Source organism: Syngnathus acus, chromosome 9 (genome assembly GCF_901709675.1).
Source record: "Syngnathus acus chromosome 9, fSynAcu1.2, whole genome shotgun sequence".
In the NCBI taxonomy this organism is placed as follows: domain Eukaryota; kingdom Metazoa; phylum Chordata; class Actinopteri; order Syngnathiformes; family Syngnathidae; genus Syngnathus; species Syngnathus acus.
Window position 1 is genome coordinate 13,807,249 of NC_051094.1, and position 14,504 is coordinate 13,821,752.

The following is a 14,504-nucleotide window of genomic DNA, read 5'->3' on the forward strand; positions in this document are numbered from 1 at the left end:
TTTTGGACAATTTTTAGAAAACACATTGGTATATTTTCCTCAATAGATACTTGCACAGAAACCTCAACCAAATGGGTGAACAGGTAAGCAGAAGGAAAATGACATGTGTTCTAAAAATGGTGTTTAAAAAAAAAAAAAAAGACTGGTAATTATGCTTTGTGACCGAAATTATAAAAATCGGCTCAATAAATTTCCATCCATACAACAATCGACAGTTGTATGAATGAAATGCGTACGGATAGAAACTTGTGAGGGATATTACCGACCAAACGTAATCACTTTTTAAATAAGTCTTGTTATATTTTACAACGTTCTTGGGAATGCGGGACATTTTTGTTGGTTGTTGAATGAACGCCACAAAATGAAGACATCAAATACAAAATGTCAGCCCTGCTTTCGTTTGAACCAATCAGCGAACATTAATATTGCAGCCTTCCTGCCTGAAACCCAATCATCACAAAGCGTCAGGAACACAACTTCCCCACTTTTAGCCAATGACGGTGTTGAAAAGGCGGGATTGGGAATATTTTCGCAGGTTGTGGTTGGTGTCTTTTTCTGCGCTTCCTGTCACCAGAGGCTGAGCCCTATAACGGAAGCGACACCAGCTTCATATTTCAATGAGAAAATAGTGAAATTCGAGACCAAGACGTAAAATTTGTCTCTGGTAAGTGTTTTGTGATCTATGTTGTTTTAGCAATATCCCAATTGTTGGGTAATAATTGTTTTGTTGTATTTTGTTTTGCTCGCGGTTTGGGAGACGTTTTTTTCTCTTGTCATAAGACACAAGGAGGAGGGGCACGGATGGACTCTTGTTACAGATGCAGCTGCAGGCGTAATAACTGTCCTATCATTTTTATATTTAGTCATTTTCGTCATTTCGTTTAACAACGAAACCCGTTTAATTGTGATTTCGAGCAGATCGTTTCTTTCGCGAGATGTCACTCTAGTCCGTCATCATTATGCTCATGTGCTGTCACACCGTGCTGTAACAATAGTACTAGTCTATTTATTGTAGCTTCCTATCATTGCTATATCCACTCCACTTTAAAAATAATTCTTTCTGTGTAGCTAATTGTGTTGTCGAATGTGTTATTTTTATCAGAAAAAAACAACGCTATTTCTTACAATCATAATGATCATGTTTTCTGTCGCCAAACTAAAACGCCTTGGTCTAATGCCACTTTAAAACATCGTATTTAATCTCCAAATGCAATGCAAATGCGACCCCTCCGGTGGTGACCATGAGTCGGAAAATGTTCCCGGACTTTTTGCGTTCATAAACAGCACACAATCTTCATCTGTGGGGCAATTTTCCTTTCTCCGATCAGAAATAGGAAGCCTGAAGAATGTCACGTGAATTGGCGGGTGGAGGAGCGTTATTTGTAGAAACTGGACTGATCAGTCCGTTAGGGAAATTACTTTTTCTTTTGGGCTATAACAAGGAGAGTTGAATGAAGGAGGAATGTGAGACAGCTTTTATGATTCTTATGTTCCTTCACTTTTTCCCTGCATGTTTTAAAGTAACTATCTTTATTTATTTAATTCTATTACTTTATTTATGAAATCTTTTGGTTTTTATCTTAGCCAGTGTATTTTGGGACATCCGTGTACCATGAGTGAATAAATTAACCAATTTACCTATTTTTGTTCCAAAAATTCTTTATTTGCTGCAAGTAATATCTATTTGTGCAGCTATCTATGCCAGAAATGTTTTGACTGGCAGAACAAATACTGTAAATGCTCTTGAACTGGATTGCAGAAGGTACAAAACCTGAATCTGCTCTTTGTAACAGATATGTTTGGAAAAACAAATTCCAAAATTAACATGACTATTTTAGCCATTTTAAGTTAATATCCATCCATTATCTGTGCCGCTTGTCCCCACGGTGTTCGCGGGCGTGCTGGAGCCTATCCCAGCTGTCATTGGGCAGTAGGCGGAGGACACCCTGAACTGGTCGCCAGCCAATCGCAGGGCACACAGAGACGAACAACCATCTGCACTTGCACTCACACCTACGGGCAATTTGGAGTGCTCAATCGGCCTCTTTTTGGGGTGTGGGAGGAAACCAGCCCTAAATTGTCAATATTTTGACTGTAATCATTTGATAACGTCATTATTTTTTGCATGTATAAATATTACCTTTAACAATATATTCTGTCCCGTGCGTTCGACTGAAAGGGCTCAGGTAACAACCAATCCCCGTGTGAGCCGTGTGGAGCGTTTGTGTTGAGACGCCTCAGTTGAATTGAACAATGCCTCAGAACAACTTGACAAACTTGCTTTACTCGTTAAACTGTAGTGGTTAAACATATCTCTTAATGTAACTTGTAACATTTTCAATTTAATTATTTGCACTTCACAATATTCCACCCAAAATTGTTGTCCAACCACATATTTTGATTAGGGCTGATTTTGCATTTATTTATTTATTTGGCTGTTTTTGCATTTATTTATGTATTTATTTAAATTCATTTACTTGTGTTTTTGATACAAAGTATGTATTTTTACAAACAAATGGAAATTAAGTAATAGAAAATTGCCATAAATGTCCTTCAGTTAACAGGGGAAAATGCAATATTGGGATAGATTCTTTGTATTCTTTAAAATTGTTGGTTATTGGTTTAATAAAAATTGGATGTTTCAAAGGTACTAGTGGTATCGGTAATTGGAATCAGTATCTGTGACTACTCAAAAGTTGGGATCTATAAGAAAAAAAAATGGCATTGACGTATATCTTACTTCACTGTATTGAGAGGTCTGTATCAGTCATCATCTTGATAGCATGATGTCAATTTTAATTTTATACATGTAAACATTCAAACCGACTAAATAACACTTGCTAGTTTAACCTTAATGTTTCATTTTTATCTCACATTTTGTAGCCTTCAGTCAAGATGATCCACAGTCTCTTCCTGGTCAACTCCTCGGGAGACATTTTCCTGGAAAAGCACTGGAAGAGTGTGGTGAGCCGCTCTGTGTGTGACTACTTCTTTGAGGCCCAGGAGCGTGCCAGTGAGCCGGAGAACGTCCCGCCTGTGATCCCTACCCCGCACCACTACCTTATCAATGTTCTCAGACATCGCATATATTTTGTGGCAGTCATACAGAGTGAAGTGCCACCACTCTTTGTCATTGAGTTCCTGCACAGAGTCGTCGACACATTCCAGGTTCTCGTCATGTCTTCTCTTTTCCTTTGATGAATTTATCGCACTGGAATTCTATCGTTTTATTCAACTCTGCAAAAGTTGTAACCATTCACGTGTGTCATTTTTTAACAGGACTATTTCGGTGTGTGCACGGAAGCTGCCATCAAGGACAATGTGGTGGTGGTCTATGAACTACTGGAGGAGATGTTGGACAACGGCTTTCCTCTAGCCACAGAGTCCAACATCCTCAAGGAGCTTATCAAGCCTCCCACCATTCTCCGTACAATGGTCAACACTATCACAGGTACAATGTGTACGATTATTTCCAATGTTTTCTTCACCCCTTGAAAAAGTGCAATATTTTCTTGCGGTCGGGGAGACAGAGGCTCCTCTGTAAGGAATCGTGCTATAAACTGCAGCAAGCGGCATGCTAGTCTGCCTCCAGCCCACTGTCAATATAACCTTGGCAAGTAGAAAATCAAGAGGTGCACGCTGTATGTTGATTTGCAGTAAATATTCTCTACACTCCACATTACTATTAAATTGACTGGAGTGTGGAGTCGACATTTACCTGCAACAAAATCTATTCAAAAATAGGAATGAAATAAAACAAGCGATCTGCAAATTTACAGGTCACACAGGTGCAAGAATATGAAAAATTTACTTGCACTGTCTCAAATTTGGGGAGCAAAATGCCACCGTTTAGGGGCAGTCTGTATAGATTTGTCTAAGTTACCTCATGTTCTAATCCTGTTGGACATTTGACCAATTCCCAGGCAGCACCAATGTGGGTGAGCAGCTCCCCACAGGTCAGCTGTCAGTGGTACCATGGCGACGCACTGGCGTCAAATACACCAACAACGAAGCCTATTTTGACGTGGTGGAGGAGATAGATGCCATCATTGATAAGTCAGGTAATGCTCTGAGGCTACTCACAGCTCTTACAAGCAACCTATTTGTTATGAAATGTCATTGACTCTCACCCCTCCATTCAGGTTCCACAATAACGGCAGAAATCCAGGGAGTCATTGATGCCTGCGTCAAACTGACTGGCATGCCCGACCTCACACTGTCATTTATGGTAACTGGTTTCAAATACATTTCATTTGTAACGTGGCTAGAGACATTGTTGATAGAAACCTTTACTCGCAGCAAATAGCGTTTTTTTAATCGTGTCCAACATTTGCCCTCTTCTTCTCAGTCATCTACGTACATATTCAATAATGTTAAATGCCACCCGAAAAGCTCTGATCAATCAACCAGAAAATGAAGAAATGTGACATCACGATGGATTTGAGTGGTGAATCGAAAATCTAATCAGGCCAACTAAAGTTATAAAACATTTAATATTAGTATTCTTTTTATACTTTTATTTACTTCTTTACTACCTTCTGGGGTTGTTTGCATGCAATTTGGGTATCTGCAGGTTGTTTCATAAGTTCTTTGAAGCTACGTAAACACAGCCTCACGGGTCACTTGAAATGTACATGGAATTAGATGGATGGATCATTACATGTTTCTCATAAACTTCCCTTTTTCTTGTCTAAGAATCCTCGGCTGCTGGATGATGTCAGTTTTCATCCGTGTGTTCGATTCAAGCGGTGGGAGGCTGAGCGGATCCTCTCCTTCATTCCTCCTGATGGAAACTTCAGACTACTGTCCTATCACGTCAGCTCACAGAAGTTGGTGTTTTGAAACTATACATGTCACAAATAACTCGCCAGACCTCAAGTACAGGGTTCCTCGGTTGATGATTTTCCCATCGTATAAAGTTTCACTCTTTCGAATGGGATGCAGGGAACTAATATGCCAGGGGCGTAAAATATATGTTGGAACACATCACATTAGTGGCTTTATATTCTTGCTTCTTTAGCCTGGTGGCGATTCCAGTGTACGTCAAGCACAACATTACTTTCCGTGAAGGAAGCTCCCAGGGGCGATTCGACTTGACGCTAGGCCCCAAGCAGACCATGGGAAAGTCTGTGGAATCGGTGTTAGTCAGCAGTCAGCTTCCTCGTGGGGTTCTCAACGCCAATCTTAACCCCTCCCAGGGAACATACACCTTTGACCCAGTCACAAAGGTACTAACAGTAACTATAAGTGACAACACTTGCAGTATGTTACCCGCGTATGGAAAGTAATACATGAGATATACCGCATGCTCATGCTTCCGAATGTTTGTGTTGCTACACTAACAATTGGCAATGTGTTTTGGTCAGTTGCTAACTTGGGATGTAGGCAAGATTAATCCCCAGAAGCTTCCCAGCTTGAAAGGCACCATGAGTCTGCAGGCGGGGGCCTCCAAACCTGATGAGAACCCTACCATCAACATCCAGTTGAAAATCCAACAGATGGCCATCTCAGGTGGATATATGCCATTCCTTTGCAATGACCACCATTTTAGCTTAAGCCCCCCACTTAAACACGCAACATTTAACACAAAGCCACCTCAGCTGACACCCTCCTGATCCTATCAGTGTTCACACTGCTGCACACAATCCGCTAGATGGCGCCAAAGTATTTATTCGTTTGAAATTATTTTGAGACGCAGGTTGTAGGATAAAAATAGGTGAGCTGTGTGAACTCTATTAAATTATAAAAAAATATTATAAATGACTTAATTAAAATAAATAAAAAATTAAATATAATATAAAATGTAAAGTGTATGCTATCTTTTGAACAGGGCTGAAGGTGAACCGCCTAGACATGTACGGAGAGAAGTATAAACCTTTCAAAGGCATCAAGTACATGACCAAGGCTGGCAAGTTCCAGGTCCGGACATGAAAACCTCGATTATGCTCAAAATGGACCAAACCTCCTTGGGATGTGATGTGTTGTGATTTGTTGGGTGCACGTTTACGTACGGTACATTACAGGCTTTAACTCCACAAATATAAAGCGCTCATTGTAGCAACAAATCACCTACAGTCATCAAACACTTGAATCCGAAGTACTTTTTCTGACCAAGTTGATCTATGATTTCTGTATACTAAGTTCTACTGATGGCATGGCTGAGGTGCTGTTAACTATAGATGAAAATAGACTTGACATTTTTAAATGATCCCTACAATTTATAATGCAATTACTGAATGCATAGCTTATTTGTTTCCATGACAGCTTGGCTGCTTCTGTCTTGGTGTACTGTTTTTTTCCAATATTTATTTAAGTCCCTCTCCTATTCAGTTTATTGTGCTTTGCTGTGAAAGTAACATTTGTTTTTTGTCGCCAGCATGTATATACTGGTATACAATACAACAAGTTACCCATATTTATGCACTTTCGCTGTAGAAGCTGAAATTTCAGTGCAAATGAAGTTGGCGTGGTGTTACTGATTTCAGCCTCGACCACTTTCTCACCATGTTTTCTGCAACACTGTAAAGCAGTGATTTTTTTCAACCAGCGAGAGATCATGTGTGCCGTGGAGAATTATCCAATGGTAATTATTTTGACCCCAAATAATTATTATAATCGGTGTGTGTGTGTATGTATGTATGTGTGTGCGTGTATGTATGTGTATATATATATATATATATATATATATATATATATATAACTGAATGTGATATACTGAAATGCATATCCTCACCAGGGTCACGGGTATACATACAAACTGTCTCATGTTTTCATTCATGTTATGGCCACCATTTTATCTTTCTGCAAATGAGGTTGAAACTGTTTTGTTGTACAATAAATATTTACGTTTCTGCTTTGAAAGTGTTTTCATGTTATTAGTTTGAGTTTCATGTTGTGATTATTTATATATATATATATATATATATATATATATATATATATATATATATATTTACACTTTCTACAATTTCTTTCTCAAAAAAGGCTGAGAAACATGGCCCTCTTGTGGTCCGTGCGGGTATTGGAGGTCCACGAAATTGGAAATAGATTTTTTTTTTTTAATAAAATTGATTTATGTTGTGTATCTCTTTTTTACCAATCCAAATTATGTCGAATGTCGCTGAGATTCCCAAAATAAACAGACAGATGCAAATAGCCTGTATAGGTCTATCCTTCGGTGCAAAATAAAATAATATTCCGCCAAAGCAGTGGTCCCCGAGTTGCTTCTTGGTTATAATGGTGGTCCCTTGGACAAAACCAGTTGAAACCCCCTGTTGTAGACCATACATTTGCTTCTTTTTTCTTGTCATGAGGGCACCTATATACTGTTTCTACATAACATCACTATTGAACAATATAAGTGAACCAGATGGTAGGCACAGTTGTTTGGTCATGTATGCAATATTTACCTCCTGTCAAAACAGGGGGTGAATTAAAAATTTGCTTTCACCCAAATGACCAAAATATTTACTCAGCCCCCACAAATAGATAACTTGTAGTAATGCCTTTTTGTCACCATGGCAACTAGGCTTAAACGTTTAAACCAGTCCGCTAGCAGCAATGACGCTACACCGGGGCTAGGGGGTGCTATAGTCCCGTCAGAAATTGGTGTAGCTACAGTTAATTCCCTCAAGCTTTTAATTAGAGATTCTAAAATATATTTTAGTTATTTTTTCAGCCCCAATGTATCGGAAACTCCGCGAGAGGAGAAATCTTTGAGTCGCGCATGTCCACCATGATATTCGTGTTCCAGTGCTTGAAGCAAATTGTGTTTAAAATGTGACCCCACCACCAAAAAAAGAACACTGTCCTGTGGTATGATAGACGACTTGTTTTTGCCTGCCTTTTGATTATTTTATAAAGATTCTATCTGTTGATTTAACAGGTACGTGTGTTGAACCGGTCATAAACATTTTGGAAAACAAATCTGGAACCCCCAAAACACGGCTTTTAATAGTAGTTTATGTATTTTAATGACATCATTGGACACTCACGACCGGATAAGCGATTCGGGAAATGGATGGATGGAAGGATATACATGTTTTGCCTTCCAATGACATAATTTGACAGGCAGTGCGCACCTTTTCACCAATTAAGCAATCATTCAATGGCCATTTTTTCCCAAAGCCCTCTTTCTTTCATGTTTTCAAGAGATAACTAATCAGCCTAACACTGTTTTTTTGTTTGTTTGGTTGGTTTTAGATGACAGTTGAGGTGGCTGAAATCTATCAGATGCAGGAGTCGCTATTTCCCATCCGTTGAAAGCCAGAGAAGACAGATATCAATTACACTAGGGATTTTACGTTTAACAGCTGTGCATGATTAATTTGGGCGAAATTTTGGTGCAGGATCCAAAAATGATCCCAATTTCTGTATCATGTCAAGTTTATGAGTTATAGTCAGAGGCGTCAAATCCAGGTCCGTAAAAATCCTTCCACAGTTTGGCTTTAGCCATAGGTGCGTATTCTCACAATCAGCAGGTTACCGAGCCGCCTAGTAAAGAATCATCATAAAAATCTACCCCAACAGAAATGTATTTTATTTTTTAATTGTCAACATACTAGTACATTGGCTTCAACTCTTCTTTAATCCAATGCAGTATACGTTTAGTACAGTTCAGTATTCAGTGTTTAGTGCGATGCATTAATCCTTTATAACAGTTTTCAGTACAGTCATCTTTTAGAACTTTTTATTTAGGTTCTATTTTCAGTGTGTGTATCTGTGCAATACATTTCACTTGAATTTGTAATTAAGCACGTTTTTTTTCCTTTGTATTAATCTAAGCGCAACTTTTTGTTGAGAATGTTTCAGTGGCTTAATATTATGAAACTTTGCTCTCTATTACGCTGTATGTACTATATTTTAATGTTGGTCATCAACATGGTCATGTGACTTGGAGAGGAAAGTATTTTTGAGGTGGTAGTTGGTAAAACGTTTGATCAATCTTGATCAAACTATTTCAACTCAGTTAGCCTTCATATTGATTAATACGGATCACGTTGCTTACCTGATGATTAAAATGTTCATATTTAGAGGATCTAAATTTAAAGTGTTCGTGTTGGCCAAATTATAATCCAGAATTTATTTTGTGGTTGAGCTGGTTTACACTTTGAATATTTCCTAATATTTCACCCACCTCAAAATAAGTCATTTAATCATTTTAGTTTATAGACAGTTCTTTTATTCTATAAAAAAAAAAAAAACACCGCTGACTTACAAGACAGCAATTGCATCGCATCCCCCTTCATCTGGCAGAGCTCCAGCCCATAATTTACTGATGACTTCGATCCTAAAATGACCCTCTCGCGTTTATCAACCTCCCTCCGCCCCTCCCATTGCTTCACTTGACTTTTTTCCTCTCGGTTGACACCTCGGAGTTGACTACTTCTCCCTCATTTGTCTATTTTTGCTCAACTTGTCACATTCCCTTCTCATTTTCTTGCTATTTTGACGGTGGAAGCCGAAGTGAAATTTCTACCTCCTCAATTACGCTGTAGTTTATTCACACCAGGTAAAGTTTTATTTCTTTAATGCAAGTGCGTATTTTTATTTTTTTTGCATGGGCCCTACATGTGTGGCGCATGTTAGTCCCTGGTTGTTGTTGTTTGTTTATTTGCAATAGTAATGTGGCCGTTTCTAAAGTTCAACCCAACGTCTTTGGAATACGTTTTTAAAAGTATTACGGCGCTCTCTTGCAGTATAGGATACCCATAATTGAGTTTTTAGCCTGGGCCCTACATTCACGTGTGTGACGTTTGATGTTATTCACTGGTTTGTTTGTTTGTTTGTTTGCATTAGTAATGTGGCCATTTCTAAAGTTCAACCCAACGTCTTTGGAATAAGTTATTAAAAGTATTACGGTGCTCTCTTGCAGTATAGGATACCCATAATTGAGGTTGGAGCATTTACTTTTACACGTGCGTGCGCGTTTTAGTATCTCATTGTAATGTGTGCGTAATAACGCCTAGTGAAAGTGCTCTTTAGAGCAATTAGCCCGCACGTAACACTAATGGGTGTACATTGCGAATGCTGATTGCAGGAGATAACAGGGACTATCTTATTGTAAATCTCAAGACGTCTGTTATTTATATCCGATTGCTTGGATAGGGCGCGCGCCACCCGGGGGTAAATTCTGCGTGTGGCAAACCACAGTGAACTCAACACTGTTGCAAATGAATATTTGGACACCTCAAATGGCTGACTGGTGACGCGCGTGTTTTTTAGCATATTTTGTTGAACTATACTTGGTTTAATATCACAAATTATAATTAAATGGTCATTTTATCATCCATCTTGCTATATTTACTAAGACCCCATTGTTCGTGTCATATATAGCTGACATCTTACTTTGATTTAAAAATAGTTCCGTGAAATAAAATTTTTACTTGTTCATTTTGTAAGGACTTGGTGTTGAGACCACATTATGATTGCAGCTTTTCTGCTACAAGCTATTTTCTCAGTTCGCTGTGTCCACAAAAGCCCGTTTATTGCGGGGATACACCTCAGACCAAAACATGTACCGTAATTTTCAGACTATAAGTCGCTCCGGAGTATAAGTCGCACCAGCCATAAAATGCCCAAAAATGTGAAAAAAACATATATAAGTCGCTCCGGAGTATAAGTCGCATTTTGGGGGGCAATTTATTCGACAAAATCCAACACCAAGAACAGACATGAACGAGCAACAACAGGCTAAACGATACGGTATGCTAACGTGACAAACACAAACGAGGAGCTGAGAACGGGCCTGACGTAACATTCAGTTATTTAAAAAAAACTATTACATAAATAACACGTTTATAAAACCATCTGTGTCACTCCAATTCATTAAATCCATCGATCGTCCTTTGTCAACAATGCCGTGTGCCGCGCCGCAGTTCAAATTATTCCACAGGCCCATACAACGATATATAAACTATATTTTAAATAACTATCACATAAACAACAATATTATCAAACCATTTGTGTCACTCCAAATCATTAAATCCATCGATCAAATTTCTCATCCTTTATGTCATCCTGGTGACAGAGGATATGGCGCTTTAAAGTGTTAATTACTTTATTTGATTTTTTCTCTCTATTTTTCATGTTTTGAATATGTTCAAGATAAAGATATCAAAGCATGTGAAGTGATCAACTATACTAAAAATAACATGTGAAGTGGTCAACTATACTTGTAAGTAAGTGATGTGTTAATGATCAAGTAAAAATTTGTGAAAAAAAAAAAATATAAGTCGCTCCTGAGTATAAGTCACCCCCCCACCCAAACTATGAAAAAAACCGCGACTTATAGTCCGAAAATTACGGTACGTTGTTTGTTTATTGATAGTTTTACCCCACACAAGGTGTGAACAAATACATATAAACTTAGTAAAACACACTTAAAAAGTATTACTTAGGTCCTGTTTTCACTCTCTCGCTCGCACAATTCTCCAAATAAGATCCAAAGTGTGCTTGCATCCAACTGCTTTTTGTATTCTCTCTTCAAGTTTACTGTAAAAGTGACACATAAAAAGAAAGTTAACGTTTGCCCAACAAAACTATGTTGTTTTGGCTAGACAAAACACGTTAACTTAGTACCATCATATCGACTTTATTCCTGAGCGCTCTCATGGAGAAACGAGTATGCACTCGACTTTCGGTATGAGACTGCCACGAAGAAATTTGCTATTTATTATAAGCAATTACGCTCTCGTTGCTTGAAAAATGTTTGACAGGGCTTTGGAACTCGTAGCTCACTTTTCATTTTCGCGTACCCTGTTGCGTTATCTCAAGGTGGAGAATTTTCTTACTGGCCTCAGTCGCCTCTCAAATAAATTGGTTGCAATTGCAACCATAATGAGATGTAGATACAAGGGACTTTTGGTACCCTCCATTGTGGTTTGATAGTGTGTACAAATTCAACCGATGTATTAAATTCTGCGCAGTTTCCGCTTTTTCAAGGCGTAAAACTGATACAGCCAACCAAGATTAGTTGAGCTGTGTAGAATTGAGTTAGTACAGTGCAATGAAAAAACAAGATATTTTTCCATATATTCGCATTGGGATGGGTTGCTAGTAAGATGCCACTTCTCTTCGTGCACACTTCAATGCACCATTGAGCATGACATCCAACGACTTAAGGTGAACCAATGAGCAGCCTTCTTTAGCTACTTACTTTTAAATATGTTGCATGCTTGTGGCGTTTCAATCGATAAAGGACAACATTGCATCCCACTTTACACAAACTAGAAAGAAAGCCAAGATTTGAACCCCAAACCCCCAAATTGCGAGGCCGAAGTGGTTCCCTGTTGCATTACAATTACTAATTTTAGATTTTAGCCTTACATTTTTCATGCTAACTATATTTGTAACTTACTTAGACGACTATCTTGTTCGATAAACCCCCACCGGACACTTAATTGGGTACGCCTTGATATTACAACGTTGAGCACGCTTTGACCCCTTGACTGCCCTTGAGACAGATTTTACAAGGTGCTGGAAGCATTAATTAAACATTTTGGGTCACATTGATACAAATGTGCCCTTTTACTTTGGCTGGCACCCATTTCAAGGTCTTGCAAGTCAGCTGGAATAGGCTCCAGCGTACTCGTGAGCTAAATTTAATCGCTGCAGTTTTGAAGGCTGCACAACAATACTCACAATCTCAAACAAGTAGTTTTCACGTTCATTTTTACATGCCAAAATGAATGTGGCTTGCTGTGTGTTGTTGAGGAAATGTCTCTGAAAACGTAGCCATTACAAGTTGGAGGTTTTTACCTTCCATATAGCTGGAAATGCTTTTAAACACACATTCAGTTCTTCTGAAACTGGGCAGTAGCAAGGAAAATGTGGCTTTTCTCTGAACAATCTAGCTTTTATTGATGGGCGACTGGAGCGTGTGACCACCAAGACAAAGAGGACAGTGCACGGCATCAGCACATCACCCCCCTTTCATTCGTTCTAGGGGTGGACTTAGGCCCTTGTCCATGTGGGGTCTGAGGTTGAACATAGTAGCTTCCCAAAGAATACACCGAATCTATAAGGTCATGTGAGTCACATAGTGACCGTTAGGCTTAGAAAGCAGAAAGTCTGAATGCACCCTCCAAGGTGAGTTATCTTTGTTGTTATTAAAGTTGTAATTCCATTGGCTTGTTCTTTACTGAAGGAACCGGTTAAGGATATGCCTGAATAAGCATTTAAATGCATTTAAATGTTGGTGTAAACTGACTTCATTCGCCCAGGTAAACAGATTTAAGTGTAGATGAATTACAGCAAGTGTTGTGTAGTGCAGTATGCACCTAAGCAGAATGTTTTGAATTAATGAGATGAAGTTTTATTTTTATTTTTGTTCCCCCTTCTGTCTAGGCTGGTCCTGGCATAACCATGAATCGACAAGAGTCTGTTTTTCTGCCCAAACTCCAGTGGACCATCAACCATACCTCAGGGTAGCAAGATTTCGCAGGGTCCTCTGTTAGATTAATATGACACACACTGAGGTGTTTTTTTCCAGGCTGGTGTTTATATTTTAAAAGCTAACCAGGTGTAGCATTTTGAAGTAGGCTGTTTTTGATTTTTTTTTATAAAGCCAAGCAGTTTTTAAAAGCAGGACTCACATTAGGAAATAATGTCGAAGCCGATGGCAATACCCAGTCCAGCTTCTCAGGATGTCTGCAATTTTTTCAGCAGCAAAGTTCCTGATCACTCAGAAAATAGAACATTATTGCCCAAGACGTCCCCGCTGCGCAAGTACATAGAAAGTGAGCATCAGCAAGCAGGCCTCTTCTCCCTTTCTCCCACTGACACCCAACTGGATGCCACTTTCGACCCCCAAAAGAAAAGGAGGAAGAAATGTGGTACCTGCACTCCATGCCGCCGGAAAGAAAACTGTGGTTCCTGTGTTTATTGCATGAACCGCAAGATAGGCAAGCAGATCTGCAAGCTGCGCAAATGTGAAGAGCTGAAAAGAAGACAGCACACCTGGGAGGTGAGTAGGCATCTTAAACATTGTCTTTCAATTAGTAGAACAACGTTTTGTTTCATTTGATCAGTTCTAAAGTAGCTTGTCATCGCTGACTGTTTTCTGTGCCAAGTTACCCATCGCTTTTCACTTCTGTTTTGTGGAAAGTTTGCATCATTTTCTTTGCCTTTAGATCATGTATAGGCTGGATGAGTGGGGCGTGCGCCCCATCTTGTAATTGTATCGTATACATAGCAGATTTATATCCAGATACGAAAGAGGCCCGGGAAGAATTTGGAAAAATCTGAACTTTACCGTGAACGTTGAATGAAAAAAATCTGATTCAAAAGAATCCAAATTAAACCACAGTGTAAACATAGCGCTGAGTCATTTGCAGCATTTGAAAGAGCTCAGGAAATGAGGCACTGTTATAATTTATTTTTATTTTTTTTTTTAGTTCGGTGGATTGTCCATCAACTACAATACCTATACACTACGTAACTCTTTTCCATCAGCATTACAATCGAACAAATCCTCACCACCTTTCATTACCATCAAGTGTTCT

General features: G+C 38.9%; 2 protein-coding genes across 3 annotated transcripts in view; both read left to right on the plus strand.

Annotated features, from left to right (window-relative positions):
• The first annotated feature begins 548 nt into the window (after positions 1-548).
• On the plus strand, positions 549-6,861 carry ap3m2 (adaptor related protein complex 3 subunit mu 2). Of its 2 annotated transcripts, none has more exons than XM_037259736.1 (9): positions 549-664; positions 2,884-3,168; positions 3,280-3,451; positions 3,924-4,061; positions 4,143-4,228; positions 4,696-4,829; positions 5,021-5,228; positions 5,367-5,511; positions 5,831-6,861. In XM_037259736.1, exons 2-9 carry the CDS (start codon positions 2,896-2,898, stop codon positions 5,929-5,931), a joined length of 1,257 nt encoding a protein of 418 aa, XP_037115631.1. In that variant the 5' UTR covers positions 549-664; positions 2,884-2,895; the 3' UTR covers positions 5,932-6,861. The 2 variants fall into 2 exon arrangements, with proteins under 2 accessions (XP_037115631.1, XP_037115632.1); XM_037259737.1 differs by having other exon boundaries at positions 557-664; positions 2,891-3,168.
• A 6,730-nt stretch (positions 6,862-13,591) lies between these two features.
• The window catches only part of tet3 (tet methylcytosine dioxygenase 3), a 37,940-nt gene continuing 37,027 nt past the window's right edge, over positions 13,592-14,504 (plus strand). Inside the window, exon 1 of the mRNA XM_037259731.1 lies at positions 13,592-13,966. Within this exon, the coding sequence (XP_037115626.1) occupies positions 13,607-13,966 (360 nt within the window). The 5' untranslated portion in view covers positions 13,592-13,606. The remainder of the gene's footprint in view (positions 13,967-14,504) is intronic.